General features: G+C 43.5%; 1 protein-coding gene and 1 long non-coding RNA gene across 10 annotated transcripts in view; one reads left to right on the top strand and one right to left on the bottom strand.

Moving 5' to 3' along the window:
- Window positions 1-3,956: 3,956 nt before the first annotated feature.
- Window positions 3,957-5,605, bottom strand: LOC115336700. The gene is made up of 2 exons (XR_003921868.1): window positions 5,134-5,605; window positions 3,957-4,482 (listed from the first exon to the last, which is right to left on the bottom strand). It is a non-coding gene; the product is annotated as an uncharacterized LOC115336700 (long non-coding RNA).
- Window positions 5,606-8,986: 3,381 nt separating this feature from the next.
- NTRK2 (neurotrophic receptor tyrosine kinase 2) overlaps window positions 8,987-19,796 on the top strand; it is a 208,383-nt gene continuing 197,573 nt past the window's right edge. For 3 of the 9 annotated variants that reach the window (XR_003921867.1, XM_030004105.2, XM_030004109.1), the window contains exon 1: window positions 9,011-9,414. Coding sequence is in view for 8 of the 9 variants with exons in the window: in XM_030004105.2 (XP_029859965.1) it covers window positions 9,203-9,414 (212 nt within the window). In the remaining variant the exon portion in view is untranslated. Of the gene's footprint in view, window positions 9,415-19,796 lie in introns of all 9 variants that reach the window. The other 6 variants (XM_030004103.2, XM_030004106.1, XM_030004108.1 and 3 more) reach the window with 4 other exon arrangements.

Raw genomic sequence — 19,796 nt, 5'->3', positions numbered from 1 at the left:
GGATGAGTAATGTAACAGCAAATGATGGAGGAAAAACAAGTTTAAATGCTTTATACTGGTACCCTCAATAGAAGAACCTGAATTTCCTCTGCAACCTGCCACCAGTAGAAAGGTTGCTAAAATCTGCCGACTCCATTTGGAATGAGTGAAACATCCTAAGATGCAGAGTTCCAGCCAAAGAGCTGGAGCAGCTGAGTCACTAAGTGGAAAGGAGTGCTTGGAAGGGCAACTGGGGTTGGCTCGTGGCAGGTTCTCAGAAATCTGCTGAGTTAGATATGTTAGTGGGCAGAGAAAGACTGAGCCATAGCTCTTGGCTTATGTGAAATTACAGTCTATCCCAAAGACCAGTGAACTCAGGGAGACATTGATGATGGACAGATGGAGATTTGGATCATGCCCTTAAAAAAAGGAATGCAGTTAACTGGAATGCAGATTTTGATTTTAGGTTTTGAAAGTGTTAGCATAAACTATGGCAAAAGAAAGCAAACCTTAATCTTCAATTTGCATTGACAGTGGTGAGTAAGGAGGGACCATCCCTTTCCTTCCCTGTCTCCTTTTTTGCTTTGTAATTCTTGGATGAAATGTTCAAGTGAAAAATACATTTAGTGAAAGTTCAGGCATCAACATGCAATGTGGAAAAAAAAAAAAAGCAACATGGGAAGAGAACATAATCAAGTATTTTGGACATGAATAGAGTACATTAACAAAAATTTTCATACACCTAAAAAAGATAATCCCTACAAAAACCTCAAGCAAATTCTACTGAAAGTGGGTATAAACTTTTGCTGCATTATCAGTTCAGGCTAACAGACGAAACACAAGACCAAGGCAAAAAAGTACAACTCAAACAGCATTTAACTGCTGAGGACTAAGCTGCGCAGGATAGATAAGCTTCAGTTAAGGCAATAGGAATCTTTCACTGACTTCAGCTTCAGGACCTAAGCTGTAAGGTGAATTCACCTTAAATGAATGTGAATACTGGTAACAGTTGACAGACGCTGCTTCCTGTGCTGAATTGTACATCATGGGCTTCACGCAATAAGCCTGGCTGCTTGGGGGAGGCAGCTGGACACTGCCTTAGCTAGAGATTTGGAGAAGGTACCAAAAATACTGAGATTAGTTTATGTTAACACTTTCAAAATGCAAATGTTCTCAGATTGTGAACTCTTATGACATTCTCTGTGGACAGAAGGGTAACTTATCAGCTCTTTCTTTGACCCAGATGTTGCCAAGCCACAAGGCAACGTTGCTTGGTTGAACTTCAGAAAACTGAAACGAAATGGTGCATTTGTCTTAGCTGGACATGACAGCATGTAGAACAACTGTTATTTGAATCTTGTGAAAAGGACTAAAAACTGATGGTGGTTGTACAACTTAAAATGTCTCCTGCTCTGTGTGGTTGCTGTGGGAAACCGAGTGGAAGTACCATAGAAACCTGCAGAACATTATGTAAGAGAATTCCTCACTCCCTGCCACCAAATCTGGGTGTTGTTGGGAGGAAATGACTCTAGAGGAGACGGGGAAAAGATCACAACATTTTGGTGGCCAGTAAAGGCTGTGGGAGCCACACAAAATTATCAGCAAGAGAGTGGTTTTATCCATTGTTGAGGGAAAGAGAGTGAGAGAGCAGAGTGGAAAAAGTATTAATTAAAGGGATCTGCATAACTTCCACTCTAGACTAAATCCTGAAAATAAACTTGAACAGGAAATCCTCCAGATGATAGCAGAGTGGCTTAGCAGCAAACTTGTCAATATGTTTTCTCAAGTCAGGCCAGAGGGTGGCAAGGAATTTTGTCATCATCAAGAGATGATTTCATAAATGGGACAAGACAGACATTTTCTGAGAGTAGAGTACTCTACTGTTCTGTAAAGAAGTTAGCAGGTCTTTTATAACAATTCTCCTGTTTTCCTCCTGCTCAGTCTTAAAAACAGTCAACATCATGTAATGTCTTCTATTCTATAGAAGTTGTCCAAGCACCTGTAGAACATCAGTAGGCACAGACAGACAAAAAGGAAACAGAAACTGCTAAAAAGTACTACATTTACATGGCATCATCTCTAGTACCAATATTTTTAACTTAACAAAAGAAAAAAAAAAAAAGAATGCTTCCGTATACATGACTTTCAGATAGAAGATTAAATTTACCAAGCTATTCACAGTATATTATCCATTAGACAAGTGGAAGAATTACCTCTACTTACAGCCACAGTACCAACCACCAGGATCTCTCAGTTTTAAATCAATCAGTCAGAAATGATTGATTTCTGACCTTCTAGGTGTCTAGTAGTTTGACTGCTCATCTCTGCTCTTAGCTGTTATGTACACCATTGTGAGAAGAGGCATGCTCAGACATCATCAGTAGTTTTGGAACTGAATTACTGTGTCTTGTCTGTGCCATCAACAATAAGTACAACTGTACAAGCAATATTTTCCCTTGGAGAAAGAGGCCATATAATGAGATTTGACCTCAGTTTGAATGAGACACTGGCGTGGCTATGACAGGCATATCTGCATCATAAGTAAAATTATTTGTATCTTGAGCAATAAACTACAGAGCTTTCTTTCTCCAGGTCAGTATATTTCATGTGGCCTATTTCATGTTCACTTCTCACTTGAAATGATCTTAATCCCATGAGCAACCATTAGCAATGCACATTCATGGTATGTAGTCCATGTGAATGGGGAACAATAAATGACAAGAGCAACAGTAACTCAGTAACTTGTGATGCCAGCTGAAGTTGGCTAGCAGTGTTCCAATAGCTAAGTTTTCAGATGATTTCTGATCCTTTTAAATAGTGTATTGGAGACTGGGGTTTGGGTAGTCTTTTTTTCCCTTCTTTTTCACTAATTACTCTAAAGGATATGGAATATCCTCAGCTCAACATAGCCAAAAAATCCTTACTATTCGGACTGCTTTTAAACTGGGAGAAAACTGTCAACTGGCTGTCAGATTTTTATTATGTTGGCATTTTCCACCTGTTGAACCCTTGTAATCAGAAAGACAAGCATGTCTTCCACAACAAAGTATGTATGTGCAAACAGGCATACAGTCAGCTGGATTATCTGAGGGAGAAATGATTTCTGTGAACCGAACAAATTCATGCATAGATACAAACTTAACCTGAACAAATACCGATTGACAAAACCAGCAAACCAGAACATTAGAGCTGATCAGCTGCCTTGGGATTCCTGTTGCTGATGTCTTACCGGTAAACACACCATTTACGTTTGCTGTCAGAAGGTGTCCAGAAGATGATAAATGGATTGTTGCAGAATCAACAAACTGCCCTGTCTGGCTGGCTACAGAGAGAGTCAGAAGAGTGGTGGATAAAATAGACTGAAGTAAGGATAGGAGCTTGCACTGACACAGAGAGGAGGCAGTCAAGCATGGGGTAGAGTGGAGGAAGTTATCCTTTTAAAGTCTTTGTTGCGGTTTACCACCTTCAGGACGATGTTTGCTCTCATAGCATTACCATAAAGCTACTTGTGGAGACCTGTCAGCCGGAAAAAAGGAGTGCTGTCCTCTTGGACTTCAGCAGAAAAGGGAGATCCACGCTCCTTACAATCATTAGTTTTACCCCCCTCAAAAAATACTAACTTATTTTTATAAATGAGGGGAGTAATTCCCTCCACCCTATGATGTGATTGCTTATTGATGAAAAGAAATTAGCACTGCTACTCGTAGCAAACAAACGTGAACAAGGGCTACCAGGAACACTGTGATTAATATCTCCAGCCATCAGACACTCACAGACTATGGGCTGAGAGGCTGGGTTAAAGGCTTTGCCATCATTAGGCCACGAGGGAGGCCACAGCTTTGAAACCCTGTGGGGATATGAGAAGTGACACTGTGGTGGGAACAGTGGCCCTAGAAGAGTGATTGCCCTTGTTGAGGGTCCCAGGTAGACATCTCAGGCAATATCGAATTGGACCCAAACATTAGACTCTCAGGCCCTCATTTAATTCCTTGTTTATTAGAAATATGGTAGTTACAGCTAACTTTTCCTTCTCCCTTCCTCCTCCTTCCCAAAATAAAGAGTTGTGCTAATTTTCTTGAGCACAAGGTGGCAGGATTCAGCTTCACTTTGAAGCCAGTAAGTGCTGAACAGTGCTTGAAACAGGTAAGGTAAAAACGCTTCTATTATTCAGGAATGCAAAATCAGCTGTGATCAAGTAGCTAGATAAATCTGCAAATATAGGTGTAACACTGGCTAGGACACTCAGAGAGTGCCTCGTGTTTGGAGGAAATTCAGAAAAGAGCTGCGTGGAAGCCGATTTTTGTCATTGAGGGAGAAGATGTGGGAGCTCAGGGAAGAGAGGCAAGTACATTTCAGAATAGTTATTAGCCTAGCAGATGTTGGAGATTTGAGTTCATATGCTTGCTCTGGGTCATGGTGCAGCCGTGTCTCTCTGACCACATTTCTAGCTTGAATGCAAGAAAATCTTCATGGGGAAGGTTTCATGGGAATCAGGATATTTCTCTGGAAAACAAAAGGTTTCTGATAAAATCAGAAGTTCCCATGAACTGTCCAAGCTCTCCCTCTTGTAACAGCTAAAACTCCCCAAACTGTAAGCAAAATGTAAGTTTATTTCTACTCAGCTTTGGTGTTGGTGTGTAAGACTGGTGTCTCTGTATGCAATGCTTTGGACAGGATAGGATACCTTAGTACACACACAAATCATGTGGCCCTTACCTTTTCCCAGACTTTGTGGTACAATTTCTTATTCCCCCACCTAAATAACAGTAGTCATACAGGGATTCTTTGAGTTTTTGGTTCCTGCTTCTTTTCCAGAAATCTACGTTTGCACCTTTTCAGATATTTACTATGATTTGTATGCTATGATACAAAGGTACTTTATGTATGGTGTATGAGTAAAAGTTTCAGAGTGATCCAATTCAATTTCAGGATAGTAATTTCAAGAAAACACTTTGAATATTTCAGCATCTTCAGGTTTTGCTTCTAATATATTCAGATGAATGTGCTCGCATAACTTTATCAATAGCAGTAAAAAAATGGGCAAAGAAATGTGTATTGCAAGGGAACAGAATCTCTGGGAGGTCATTGATTTCTTTTTGCCTGCAAGACAAATCTGAATCTACTTCACCTGCATTGGAGAGATGCTCATCTCACCTTCTCAGAGAAGGCTCTATTGCTCAAGATTCCAGTCTTCTCCAAAGTGATCTGTTTGCCGTGCTTAACTGTCCTTTCCATACAAAAGTTTTAGTAATGTTGAACATGAATCTTCCTTGCTGTAAATCAAGTGCATTACTTCTTGTCCTATCCCATAGTGAAGGAAAAAATTTATTACCTGCCCCTTTGCATACCCTTTTACATATTTCAGGAGTGTTACTGCACTTCCCTTCAGTCTTTCATGCACTGAAGACAGACAGTTCTTTCAATCTTGACTCAGAGGTCATATTTTCTAGCCCTCTGATCACACTCTACAGCTTTGTCATATTTTCAAGTCTTTGTTCTAGTTTTACCACCTTCAGGATGATGTTTGCTCTCACAGCATTGCCAGAAAGGTACTTGTCTCTAGTGGTTTAGTTGTGGGTCTTCTTTAAGTAACGGTTCATAGGAAGTAATTGAGCGGTTCCTTCCTATTTTCTTTAATCTGTGAGAAAAAGCATAGAAAGGTGTTACCTTTATAAATAAAACTTTTTTTATGCAGAAATAAAGTCACAGTTTATCACTGCAATTTTTTGTACAGCTATTCTTTTGTAAATCTGGAATTAAAAGACTCAAAGCATCTAGCTGTGCTTATTGAAAGAGCTGCTGTTTCCCGCAGTAGGCCAGCAATGGTATTTCTTGGTGGAGTGTTCCCTAGCTTTCATTCTGGCAACTTTGGTGGCCTTGGCGTACTTCACTTTCAGTTTGTTATCCTCCCACATTCTCCCCCATCTATTTTGATAAAATACTAATTTTAGGGAGGAAATATATTTTTAACAGAATTTGGTATTTTACCAACATGTTTTCACACCCAGTCATTTTTGGCATTGTCATGCAGAAATCCATGTGGGTAAGTCCCAACCCTTCTAAGAAATGATTACTGTACAACTCAGCAATACTCTTGTGAGAAATATCTCTGAGTTGCAGAAAATACAAACTGACAACAGCTGATGATACCCCTTTCCAGTGTGTGCTCTACATTATTTAACACTCAGCTGCAGCCTTAGGAGTTCAAGGTCTTATCTACAAAACTTTACTCTTTAAACATTACTGAATTATCTAATTAGCCAGTTCGATCCAACCGCACCGTTTTATCTGAAACTTCTTTGACAACTTCTCAGTTTCCCAGAATCACAGAAAATAGAGACATAAGATGTCTGTGAAGAAATAAATTCCGGTATGTGCCCATATATGATTAGACAACTGTGAGCATATTGTCATAAAATCACTAGGAGTATTGTATTTATTGCCTTAATGAGCTGATGCCTTTGTGTTTGTCTAGGAGAGAGATGGGTAATTAAGCATATTTTTCAAAGTTGTAAGCAGACTTGGCTGGAGAACAGTAATGCAGGTTTTGCAGCAACTTCCAGGGTTTCAAAATTTTAATTCTGTCCTGCATTAGAGACCTTTCTCAAGGTTTTTTGAAAATGGAATCATACTGCAGTTTATACTATTAATTCTTCTGTTTCTCTTTTTCTCGTAAGCACTTTCCTCCAAATCCTTTAAAAATCCCAAACTGTTTTGCCTCTAGAAAATTGTTCTATGAAATTTTTATCTTACTTGCTATCCTTCTATAAATATTTCTGTTTAGAGAAATATTTTATTTTAAAGCTATTAGTGCCCTTTTTTCCAATTTTGTATTACTTGTAGACAAAATGCCTTGTGCTTGAATGATATTTTTTATGGTCCTTCTATGTTTTTATGCTGCATCATGTGGCTTTGTTATTCCTTGGGACTCTCTTGATCTTCCTTGTGTTTTATTTAGAAAGGACAAAGTGCTGAACTTGGTAAGGAGGAGATACATCCTGAGTAGAAGAATTGTATCTATGTAACAATTTTACTTAAATTTCAAATAAATTTGATTTAAATATGATAGCACGATTGGCAATATTTTCAATTATGTCTCTGTACCACGACTTCACTCATTGCCTTACAGAGAGGTATAAATCAGTGTTTCAGCTAGGTATGAGTATGACTTTCTTAGTAGGATGCACTTTGAAACCAAAACCCACCCTGCCTGTGACTATGCCAGGCCTATGAATTGCACGCAGTAACAGCTGGATTTTTCTGTAGCTTGAGCAAATGCAAAAAGAACGGAGTGTGCTTCCAATTAATAAGTGCCAGGTGAAATTGATTCCTGAGCACTTTCTAATAGTGTATTGACTACTTGTTATGTATCTTTGTAACAAAAATTCTGCAACCTTTCTTTCTTCAATTCACCCTGATTTACTCATTTCAAAATAATCGGCTCAGGTAATTAGATGAGAAAGGACCGTCACCATCTTTGGACATAATGGTACCGAGGTAAGTAAACAGCCTGCCAACACCGGGCAAGGACGGCCTGTCATTTACCAGGACAGAGGGAACACAGTGTCAGAAACGGCGAGGGATGGACATCATTGCTAAGCCCCATTTCCCAGATCAGCCGCCCTTTGCACCCGCGAATATGTGATACACATACCTAAGTCAGACTTGCCTCAACCTCGATGCACGGAAACAGTAACTCCTTGCCCGCCTCCCCCCCCCCCCCCCCCCCAAGAAAAAAAAAGCGGGCACTGTACTGGTCCATAGGGCGGTCGGGGGTTAATTAACCCCCCACGCTAACTGCAGCCCCTCCGTCCGTCCCCTCCCGCAGGAACCGGCGCAGGGGCTCCCCGCGGGGCGCGGTGCACGGCGGCGGCGGGACGCGCGGTGGCGCCTGCGGAGCGCCCAGCGGCGGGCACTGCGGCGGGCTCCGCGCACCGGCACCGGTGCGGAAAACCCGCACCCCGGGGGTGGGAGTGCGGGGGGGGGACGACGCAAAGCGTCCCCGGCCGCGGAGCCGTTAAGGCAAGGACGAGGCGTTTTGGGGAAAGAACACGGCGGTTTAGGGCCGCTCATCCGTCGCCTCCCGGGGCTCTTACAGCATCCCCGTTTGCTCCCCGATGGCGAGATCCCGCCCCGGCGGGAATGCCCGGCGACCCTCGGCAAGGTGTCCCCGTCCGCCCGGCGGGGCGGACCGCCGGCACCGGCGGCGGGGCCCTCCCCGTCCCGCGGGGTGCGCCCGCGTGTGCGCGTGTGGTGTCCGTGTATGTGTGTGCCTGTGCGTGTATGTGTGCGTGTGCGTCTGAAGGCTCAGGCGCCTACTGCCTGCTGGTATCTCCGCTTCGGCACCTTCCCTTCCCTTCCCTTCCCTTCCCTTCCCTTCCCTTCCCTTCCCTTCCCTTCCCTTCCCTTCCCTTCCCTTCCCTTCCCTTCCCTTCCCTTCCCTTCCCTTCCCTTCCCTTCCCTTCCCTTCCCTTCCCTTCCCTTCCCTCCCCCCTCCTCCCTCCCTTGCTGGCGCTTTTTTTTTTTTTTTTTTTTCCCCTGTGCGAGTGTGGATTTCAGGCTCATTTTGTGGAGTTTCTGCCCCTCTTTGCGTCAGCCCCACGTCACTTTGCCGGCAGCTCCCCGGCTTGGGCTGGAGCAGGAGCCGGGGCTGCTTTATTATCAGCTGGACGGAGGAGGATACGGTGCGTAAAGCGGTAAGCACAGCGCCCAGAGCCCCGCCGCCGCTGCCGCGGGCTGCGCCTCCCTCCGTCCCCGCCCGCCCTCCCTCCGTCCCTCCCTCCCGCCCTCCGGCGGGCAGCGGCCGCCCGAGCCTCCGCAGGTAGAAGCGCTGCCTCTGCCACCTGTGTCGGCCGCTCCGCGCGTTTTGCAGCATCATCGGGAACCGCCGCGGGGGCAGGCGGCGCCGCTGTCCGCCCGCCCGCCCGCGGGGCCGGGGGCAGGTGCCGCGCCGCGCCGCTCCGGCGGCCCCGCTCGCCCCTGTCCGCCGCCGCCGCCGCAGCGCCCGGCCCCGGCTCCCGCCGCCCCGCGGAGCCCCCGGGGCGGGCAGCGCGGCGGGGCGGCTGCGGCTGAGGCTGCGGCGCGCCCATGTGAACCCCGGCCGCGGGGTGCTCGCCCGCGGCGCGGAAGGCTGCGCACCCTCCGGGCGTGCGCCCCGGCAGCGGCGGCGGCGGCAGCAGCAGGAGGAGGACGTCGAGGCAGCGCTGGAGTGAGCGGGAGCGGCATGGCGTCCTGGCGGCGAAGACGGCCGGGGCCCGGCTTGGCGCGGCTGTGGGGCTTGTGCTGCCTGGTGCTGGGCTCCTGGTGGGGCGCGCTGGGCTGCCCCGCGTCCTGCCGCTGCAGCTCCTGGCGGATCTGGTGCGTGGAGCCGGCGCCAGGCATCATCTCCTTCCCCGTGCCGCAGCGGAGCGCCGAGGTCGACAATGTCACCGAGATGTGAGTACAGCCCGGGCCCGGCCCGGCCCCGGCCCGGGCGCGGGGGCGGCGGGACGGAGCGGCCGAGGGACGCCGCGGGGGAGGGGGCGGCGGGGAACTTACCCGCGCCGAAGAGGGCACTTGCTCCCGCGGGCAGAGGCGGCGGCTGGAAGCCGAAAAGCCCGCTGTGATTTAATTCGGACGCGACTCCCCAGACATACCACTGCGAGCCCGTTTAGATGATAAATCCTAGTTGCCCGCGATGCGGTGCCCGGGGAGCGGGGCGGGCGGAGCGGCGGGAAGTCGGCGCGGGGGTCGCCGCCGGCCGCGGCGGGACCGCGGGGCAGCCGGGGAGCGGGACGGCGCGCTGGGCTGCCGGCCCCGGCCCCGGCCCCGGCCCCCGCCCCTGCCCCGGGGCGCGCACCGCCCGGACCTCACCCCTGCGGCGGCAGCGGGTCTGGAAGGACGGGGTGGGGGTGGGGGGGACTATTCTATTTATGCATTTATTTTCGCTACCTCAGTTTATTCCTGCGAACCGAGAGTTTTGGTGGGTGGCTTCTCCCCCTCCCCCGGATCTCTCCTATACTCTTTTTCTATTAAAACAAAACAAAAAAAAAAGGAAGGGGATGCGGCAGATTCTGGTGGAAGGAACAGCAAACTATCTTCCTTGCCCTGGCCGTAGGCATGCAAGCCTGCTTTGCCCTTCTCAGTAAGGTGGCTGGGAGGAGAAAATACTAAGTCTGCAGAGGAATGAGCATTGTGCTGCCTCTCAGTGCTAGAGTGCTAGAGGATTAGGAGACCCTCGTTATTACTGAGGAAGGTGCAAAAAGTTTTTTTTTTTTCCTCTCTCTTACTCATGTGTTGCTTCCATCCTCGTTTGCCTGCAAAACGATACTGGGTGAGAGAGTTCTGTAGCTTTTCGTGTTCGATCCCGCATCGTTTCACAGCTCTCTACTCTGTGGTGTCCACATACGTTGCCTGACAAAAACTGCAAAGGCTCTTGCTGAGCAAAAAAATTTTGGATAATGGACTTGTAGATGATAGATCTGGGGAGAAAAACCTTCTCAGGCTGTTTTGTCCATCTCCGTATTTCCCAGTCCCTGTTTTTTCCAGATTGTTTTCCATGGCCTTTAATGTAAAAGATACCAGAATATTTTCCTCAAAATCTGTACAGATTTCTCACTATTTGCATTCTCCATCCTTTTTCTCTTTTTTGGTTTCCTTCAGAAACAATGTAAAAATACCATGAAATACTGTGTGATTTTAGATTAAATTCTAGCTCTTGGGCTACTTTTCTGCAGTTTCTTATAGTCAGTTTGCTGCGTTTCCCCGTGTATGTGTTTGGGGAAAAAGCTGGAGACATTAATTTCTTCTACTCATATAGGGCCTACCCTCGGTAGATTTTTAGGACCTAAGAGAATGAAGTAATCTTTCTAAGTTGTTACAACAGTTATTGTTTCAGATGTTTGTTTAATATTCTGTGGATTGCTTCATTAAAAAAAAAAATTGCTTCAAGCTATGCATCATTGCTCATTTTTATAAGCTTTGCTAGCCTTGTTATCCAGTATGTTCAATTTGGAGGTAACTCAGCAATGTCCCCCTAGAATTTAAACTGTTTAAAAGGCCAGAGGAGAAAACACATATATAAGTATGTATTCCAGCCATGATCAACTTAAAACGTATCTAGTAATTTTGTATTGATGCTTTTGGTTTTCATTTCCCTGTGGTTTTTGAGCATCATTGTCTTTACATTTCTTTTCAATTTTTACTGTATCATTCTGTGACATTGCATGTTGTGTTTGATGATCTAAAAATAATTTGGAGTCATGGAATTTCTCAGGAGATGCTGTTGCACGTATTTAAGATGATCTTTTCATGTGTACTTTTAACATAAAACACAGAGGCCCTTTAATTAGTTTGTAGACATAAATTAAAAATTGGACTCCTGCAGCTGCCACATTATTTCATTGTGGGAACTCAGCAAATAATAAATATGTAAGGAAGCATTTCTAATATGGTAGATACAGAATGTGAAAACATATTTTTTAACACTGCACGTCTTGCTATATTCTAGCTAAGAAACGGGTTTAAGAGGCTGAAGCATTGAGTTTTACTTAGGAAGCCTCAGGCCTGATTTTTCTTTTATATGTTCTGTAGTTACAGGAACACAATTCCATTGGTCTCTGGTGGAATTACTCTTGGTACAAATGAGAGTGAGAAGAGCATAAGACAATTAATTTCTTGTAATATATTCCTTTATATTTCCTGAATGTCTTTTGAGACCAATCCTTCATTTATTGCTTATGTCCCGCTCTTGACGGGAGTGGATCCCGCAGTCTTAGGCAAAGCACCCACAGGCGCCTGGGGAACGTGGGCTGGGTCAAGATCCTCACCTGGGCCCCATGCACTGGGAGTGGTGGGATAACTGCATGGTTAGGGTGACCATGTGATGAAACCCATGGTGGTGCAAAGGGTTGGCTGTGGGCCAGGTGGATGACACTGAGCAGGCAGGATGCGAGTGGGCAGCGAGGGCTTCCCCTTGGCTCCGAGAGGTGGGAGAGAAAGCTGGGGTGGTGCTGGAAGGAATAAGAGAGCTGCAGTCCCACACGTCAGGCAGCCTCCATCACTTGATACCCAGGTACTTCAGCTCTGTTTTGGCCCATAGATAAATTGCAGTTTAGAGCTTAATAAACACTCTCCACCTGGTCCAGGTATTTCATGCTTCCTGGTGGGATCCCCCATCCAAATCTACTGAGCAGTAGAAAGACACCCAGAGCACTTCTGCATCAGCCCTGTGAGGGGCAGCTGCCGAGACTTGGTGTGGGAGGGCATAAGAGTATTTATGCCTGGTGCTTTTCTTAGTCGTCCTCCTCACTCTTTCCCTTCCTAGTTGTTTTTGCATAGTTTTCTATTAAGGTGAATAAAAGATAGATTTTGAAAAGTCTCTAACAAGATTTTAGATTTGTCCAGTTGGCTAGGGTGCTGATGTGGGCTGCTCTTTACGCAGAAAACACGTGCCAGTGCTAAAATTGCTTATCATAGCAGAGCTTAATCATAATAATTGTTTGGTAGTTTTGATATTATTAGAGATAAATTGAGCTCCAGAGTGAGATCCTGCATTAAAATCATGATATCAGTTATTGAAACTCACATTAAGAGCCAAGGACCAAGAGTGGTGAGAGAAAAATGGGTATCTAAGTATTGTTAAATACATGCATTGTAGGCACAATAGCAAATAAGTGGCGAGATCACTCAAGCAAAAATATTAATATGATAGTAAATGGGTCATTTTTAAAGTGTTCAGGAGGTCTTGTAAAAGGACTGGTCTAATAGTTTCTCATTAACTGAAATGTACTGTTAGTATATCTCAGTGTTTATGACTCTTCATAGTCCTTGCTATCAAAGTATCTTCTTGCAGTGCAAGTATATTCCTGGCCTAGTTTAGCAGCCCTAGTATCAAGTCATTAATATGTCGTTTTATGATTATTCAGGTGAATGAGTTTTGAAATTATTTGGTGTATTTCAGGAAAAACTGCTTCTCAACAAAATAGTAGGTGATTTTTAAGCTCTTCCCCTGTAAAAGAAAGAGGTGATTGTGTAGTGTATACATTTCAAAACCACAAAGTTAATTTCTAATGCAGTTATATAAAGCACTCTAGAATTGTTAATAAATAAGACAGGATAAGTAATTTATAGAGTAAATTATTTAACAAGTCACGTGAGCCTGTGCTAAAAAAAACCAAAACAAAACATGTTTAAATTCATATGAAGCTCAATGCTGTTGGTATTTTGGGTGTCTGTCATTTTAGAATTTTAGACTCTGTTGTAGATTAAATATATTATAAAACTGTCAACAGGGCTTCTCAACCCCCATCCCCTTCCTCCTGAAAACAACTTTTGACTGTGCAGCATTGCATGACTTGGTTGGATTGAAAAGTTATTTCTGGTGACTTGGAATTTTATAATAAAACATGAGGCATCAGGCTACAAATTATTAAAGGGATTTTGGACACTTGTGATACAATAGCTCCTTTTAGGAATCTGTCCATTTTTTTTTTTTTTAAAAATCTTCCTTGAAAGATCTGGGTAATTGGTTAAGGTGAGGGGAAAGTAAGCGTTACGAAAATCAGTGTTGTGATTTCTAGGCTCTAAAAATACTCCAAATATCACAAAGCATTGGGTTTTGTATATACTGGCATTCTTTTTTTGCTCCCAGGAAACGTTTTGGATGGCTTGTTTTAGTCCTTGTCCTTCTGGTTGATGAGGGCTGATGGGGCTCCTCGGGGTCTCCACTGGGACTGTCTCCGGCAGGCTGAGATGAAACAGCTCATGCTGGAGGAGGGTAGCATCCTTCAGGAGGCACTCAGCATTGGTTGGGCTGGCAGAACACTGCCTCTCCCTCTATGTCTTCGGTCACTCAAGAGTTTTAAGAGAGGTTTGGGATTTATATACTAAAATAAAGGTAATTTGTATGAATTTGAGGCTTTGGTCTAGAATATGTTGTTTTCATGAAACTTCCACTTCTTTCCATACTAATGAGAAAACAGAAGGCCCAGGAGTCCAGCTTCTAATATCTTTAGAATGGCATTTACCATTTTTTTCAGATACTATTTTTCCTTTATTATTTTTATGCTGAAAGTATAAGAGAGAAAGTAGCTTAGCAAGATTCTAGATCCCAAATGATTGTAAAGCAAAAACTTTTACATAACTAAACAAGGGTCTTATTTTTCCATTTTGTATTTCATTTTAAAATAAGAGTGTCCCCCCTCAACACTCCTGTTTTTTTTTGGATTGCAGTTCTCTCTCTCCCGCATTTGTCTTTTGTCACTGCATGGAAGTCTAACAATATGTCAGTGAAGGTGGACATAGAAATATCCTTGCCCAAGCTGGATAAGTGTAGCAGGTAATAAGGAGTAATAAAAGATGAAAAACGGAGCAAAGGATTCTAAAACTGTCTCAATGCTGTACTGTTGTTAAACGTATATTTAGCTTGTTACATCTGAAAAACTTCTCTTTGAAAACTGTCCTTTAAAAAGTGAAGCACTGACTGTATAAATTCATTAATTTAATGCATTTCAAATGGAGAAATAAGTTCATAGAGGTTTGAAAGCCTGTACTGCCTGGGACGTGAATGTGCTCTGTTACTGGACGCTGTTTGTGTCTTCATCCAGATGTATGTAGGCACATAGCTGCTATTAACATTAAATACAATCAGGATACACAGTAATTCCTGTTCAATTGTGAGTGTATATTTTCAGAAACTGCAAAAAGAAAACCAAACAACTCCCCCTCCTGAAATACACATATGGAGATCTTGTTTCTTATATAACGACTATTAACCATAACATTACAGAATCATAATGCGCTTATGGGAAAGGAGCCATGCCATGTCTATTGTGAATATGTATATTTTTTAAAATTTTCCTGGAAGAAAATGACCTGTATTGACTGATGATTATCAACAGCAGTTATAGCTGAAACTCAAATATATTTAATACTAATTCAGCTATTCCTGTTTCTGGCTTGTGTTGTCATCAGTAGGATACATTCTTGAAGATCATACTTCAGGTCAATATTCTTTCCTTCTTAAGCAGGGCCTGAAGAAACAAAATTTTTTTACAGAACTAAGAGAAAGTAGAACAAGGCAGGCCAAAGGCCCAAGGCATTTTCAGAGGCACTTTAGGAGACTGTAATCTCTGAATGGTATGACTTGAACCAGCCTTTTGCTAAGCCTACTGGTCCTGATCCAGCAAGATACTTAGATGCCTTTTATTTCAGCGGAACGCTGAGGCTGAGATTCTGGCCTTGTTAAAGTCGGTGACAAAACTGGATGGAATTAGCATTTCACTAATATAGAGTAGTTTAGAGGACATATGCTAAGGATGAAAAGAACTTTGATTCAAGTGTCTTCCTGCCTAAGTTTGGAAGAGGAGGGACCTGTGGCTCCATTATTTGATGTGTTTTTGGCTTGGGGCTTTTCTTGGATCCCAAGTGTTTTCCTACTGTGTGAAGACTAAATATGTTGAGGGAAGAAGAAGTTGAGATTGAGTATTTTAGAGGGGTCTTTTACAAAGTTTTAGATAATTCTGTATTGAAATGAACCTGTAGCAGCTCCAGTCACTACAGAAGCTTGTGCTGGATCCATAGAGGATATATGGTTCACTGTATACAGTTATCTGATGTATAAATAGGGGCAGTATATTAATCAAAGTTAGTCCATTGCCGAAACAGAAAAGCAGTGAAATGGCAACACTTCTGAGCTCCTTATGGAAGAGTCTGTCGATAGAACTGCAGTTGGGGCTGGGCAAGTTACCCATTTTTCCTCTTGGTTTGACAGTTAACCCAAAAGAAATCTTCCCGTTTTAGAATTAAATGACATTATTTTTACCTTTTTCATTTCTGAACCATACATATAAAAATAATTAGGGCCATATTAAGCAGATATCTTGCAAAGCATGGATGTCCCACATTGCACAATCAGATGCCGTATTCCATATGAATAGGGTGTAAGACGTGACTTTTCCCCATACTTCTGCAACAACTGTCTGATTTTCTAAATGCCAGACTGCACAGCAAGCATATGCAGATAAATCATGTGTGCATATTGGACATGTCAGACTTACTGGGCATGGACTGGGACACATTTCACAGCATGTGCTGCGGGTGTCATGCGCTGGACTTGCTAAGCATGTCTGGGACTGTCCCAGACCTCAGCATTTAAAATCTGGCAAGTCTCTATGAACTGTGTAGCAAAGGCACTTAACTCAGCTGGCTACTCTCCTGCCAGCAATGGAGAGTCCGCCTCTTCCAGGAAGTGATTCAGAAGGCCTAAATTAGATTCTTACTGCAAATTAGCCGATGGAGGCGTCCCCTTCTCTCTCCACTGACTATAAGAAAACTTTGGGGACTTTGTTCACTGGGGTGAGTGGGAAAAGCAAGACCTTCCTTTTAGCGAGTGGGGTCACACTGTGGAGTAAGATGTTTTTGTGGTCCCAGGTGAACCATTTTGGCAGCCATGTGGGGAACGGCTCTGCTTGATTCAGAGCATTGATTTGAACCAAGGTCTTGCATGTCAGCATCTTAACGACCATCCTATATGGCATACAGATGTGGGCTTGCCTCGGTTCTTCCTGTCTGAGTCGCCTTACTTGGCATAGAGTATTTAAATGTGCTTTTGGGTCAGAGAGCAGAACTGTCTGTTTTGCTAGGCGACTGTGACGCTTATTTGTATAGTGAGACAGCTGAATCCTGTTCCTGCTCCACTGAGTGTTCAATTACAGCAAAAATTATAACAGCATGAACAGGCAAGGCTGAGACTGCCCTCTCTCAGGTTGCTTTATAGTATGGTGTCTTCTGAGAGACTGGGATCACATTCCCTTATGGAGGGGAAGGAATTGAACCTGGTACCCCTGGATGCTATGGGAGCATTATTTCCAGCATTTCTTCCAAATCTGTGGTCTTCTACCTCACATAGACATGTCTTTTTTTTTTTTTTTTCCCCTTAAACAGGTGAATCTATTTGGTGAATATGGGTCTAGTTTAGGAGGGTGAAATTGCCCCACCCCAATAGTCTATTTCATATTCATCTCCTACTCCCCCCTCCAGTCTTGCCTCTTCCTAATTTTTAGAACAGGTTTTGGAACACATTATGCATACCATGATCCTTACCTGGTAAACACATATGCTGTACTCTCCTGCTGGGAGCAGTTCTATTGACTTCATGAGACTGACTATATAGTGTACGTAAGGATATGCTGAAGTATTTTAAAGTTTAGAGTGGTAGCAATATAAGTAACTTTTGAAGATTGTGTATTGCACACATTTATACATACACACAGCATTTTAAACTTTTCATGTAAGATTCAAATAGACTTACAAATATTTGGAGTTGGCACAAATCCACGTGACATCAAGGCACCTAAACAGAAGAAGTATTAATGCTGGATACTACTTCTGCGCTGGACATCACTGCAGATCCTAGACCATGTTTGTGTGCAGTGACTCTCTTGTTGCCTGGAGCCTTTGTCATTTGGGGGACATAGACCTAGGTGGCACAGCTGCAGAAACAGATAGATTCCACTTGTCCTGGAGGTGGGCATGGGTGGAAGAAAGACTGTCGATCTTCCCTGCCCTGAACGTTTCTCCCAACCCTCCATGTCATTCCTGTCTGCACAGACACAGGGCAGTTGTTCCTTCTGTTTGCTTGGTCTGGTAGTATGCATAGTTTTTGCCTGCTGTGGAGGACTTCTGCATATTCTTACAGCTTTTAATGAACAGTTTAACTTGAAGCAGTTTTGCTCCTCACAGTGGGTATCTGAAATGAAAGGTTTGGGAGGTGAGAGTCCTAACAGTTGGAGGTATCATCGAAATGTCTGCTCAATCTCGTATAATTGCAGGGGAACACTTCACCTTCACCCACACACACCCTGGGGCGGGGGGAATGCTGCAAAGGTGTGTAAGTTGGAGGAGTGCTGAAAGGCGTGTGCAGCGGTGCGGCGTGGTCATGAGAACCGTAAGGAGGAACAGGCTGGTGGATGAGAGAAATACTACTCTTATGCATATGCAGTGGCAGGGATAAAAGCTGTAAAGGTTAATGAAGAATGCTTTGAAAGTAGTAGTGGGTAAGGAGAAGGCAGCTTTGCAGAAATAGTGAAAAAGTTTGAAGACTGCTGTAGCAAAAGGTGTCACCTCGTGAAAGAGGTACATGCATGCTGAGAGTTTAGTTCGAAGGGAAAATGGTAGAGAAGGTGATCCAAGACTTGAAATGATGTTAAAATGAAAAATAAATGCTTACAAAAGAGTATATTTTCCTAAAGTATAACAATAAAGACATCCATGGGTGGGTTTTTAAGTAAAGTTGATCTCATTCTAGAAGAGGCAATACGTTTATGTCAGGCAGCAGAACAAACAGAAATAGCAAGAGAAACCTGAAAGACAGACACAGGATGCTTGTCGGCATGTACCATTGCAAAAATCAAACAGGCCAAGTACAGGAGTGTCGAAAGTTATGGAAACAGTGGCAGCAATGTGGCAGTCAGCATGAGTATTAGAAATACTCTGGATATTGACAAATGTGCAGATACTGTAATAAACACATCATGATGCTAATATGTGCAGTGAAAGTAAGAAACTACTTATATTAAGTGAAGAACAGGATTCCTCAAGTGAAGAGAAAGTGCTTTTTTTAGGAATGCTAATGGAAGAGCTATAGATTCAAAAGATTGGCCAATTAAAATGAGGAGAAATGGACTATATAGGACAGAGAACAGAGTGGAAATAAATGTGATAACAGAAAGTGAAATAGGGAACTGTAAAGAGCACATGAATGTGCAAGAATAAAGACTGCCTCTGAAATGCTTTAACAGAGGAGCAATTTTAATGCTGTTGAAATGCTCCCTGAAAAATGCATTGGGTTAAATTTAAATGGTAACATTGGTGTTGACATACAGAAGGTGGCAACCTGTTCTGGGCCTAGAAGAGTGAGATAATCATTAAGAGAGTCAACATCATGGAAGGTCAAAAACACAACCCATAACCCTTTTGGAATGCTTTGGTACCATAATGTGAAGATGTATTTATGTATGTCTTCCATTAAGAGACAAGATATGGCTTGGAGACTACATAGATCTGTGGTCAGGGCTATACAGAATGTTTCACAAGTCTGGAGAAAGAGGCTAGGAAATGAGTTGTGAACTAAGGCAGCAGATGGTATCATTTGAAGAACAGAAAAAATATCTACAAATTGAGTTCTTTATGTAATAATTGCAGAGAAAAAAGAATGGAGACTATGACCATATGTAGACTCTTCAGACTTAAATAAAAACAGAAAAAGGAACATTTTTGCTGTCTTATGGAAAGGAGAATGTTGTTTGAGATGTCAGGAGTCAAATTATTCAGCAGATTTAATGCATTAACAGGATATATATGGATTTTCCTGGATAGATGGCTTTAAGCTTTGCAGTTTCATTCCAGTGTTTGGAAGTACTACCTTTTGATCTGTATTTGGCACGAGGTGTTTTGCATGCAGTGAATGAGGCAGTGGACAGTGTAGCAGGTACGGACCTCTGTCTTGATGAACCAGTGAATACCAGAGCAGAATGAACAGAGTATTTGACATTCCAAGAGCCAGTAATTTTAGGCTGAATAAAGGCGGGTATTAATGACAAACACTGGTAATAATATATTTGGGGGGAAGACTGGCCTCGGAGGGAATTTCAGAGGGAATTTTTTATGTTGAATCAAAGAGTCAGGGAATACTGAGCATGTCAAAACCTGGAGATAGGAAAAAGACTTAAAATGTTGTGAAGCGTACTGATTTATGTTAACAAGTACTTATCTAACTCTGAAGGACGTGCAGCTCACTTAAGACATCCCTTCTACAAAGTCACTTCCTGGAACATGAG

Source organism: Aquila chrysaetos, chromosome Z (assembly GCF_900496995.4).
Source record: "Aquila chrysaetos chrysaetos chromosome Z, bAquChr1.4, whole genome shotgun sequence".
NCBI lineage: Eukaryota > Metazoa > Chordata > Aves > Accipitriformes > Accipitridae > Aquila > Aquila chrysaetos.
The sequence above is the reverse complement of the archived record's forward strand: the minus strand, read 5'-3'. Positions and strand labels throughout refer to the sequence as shown.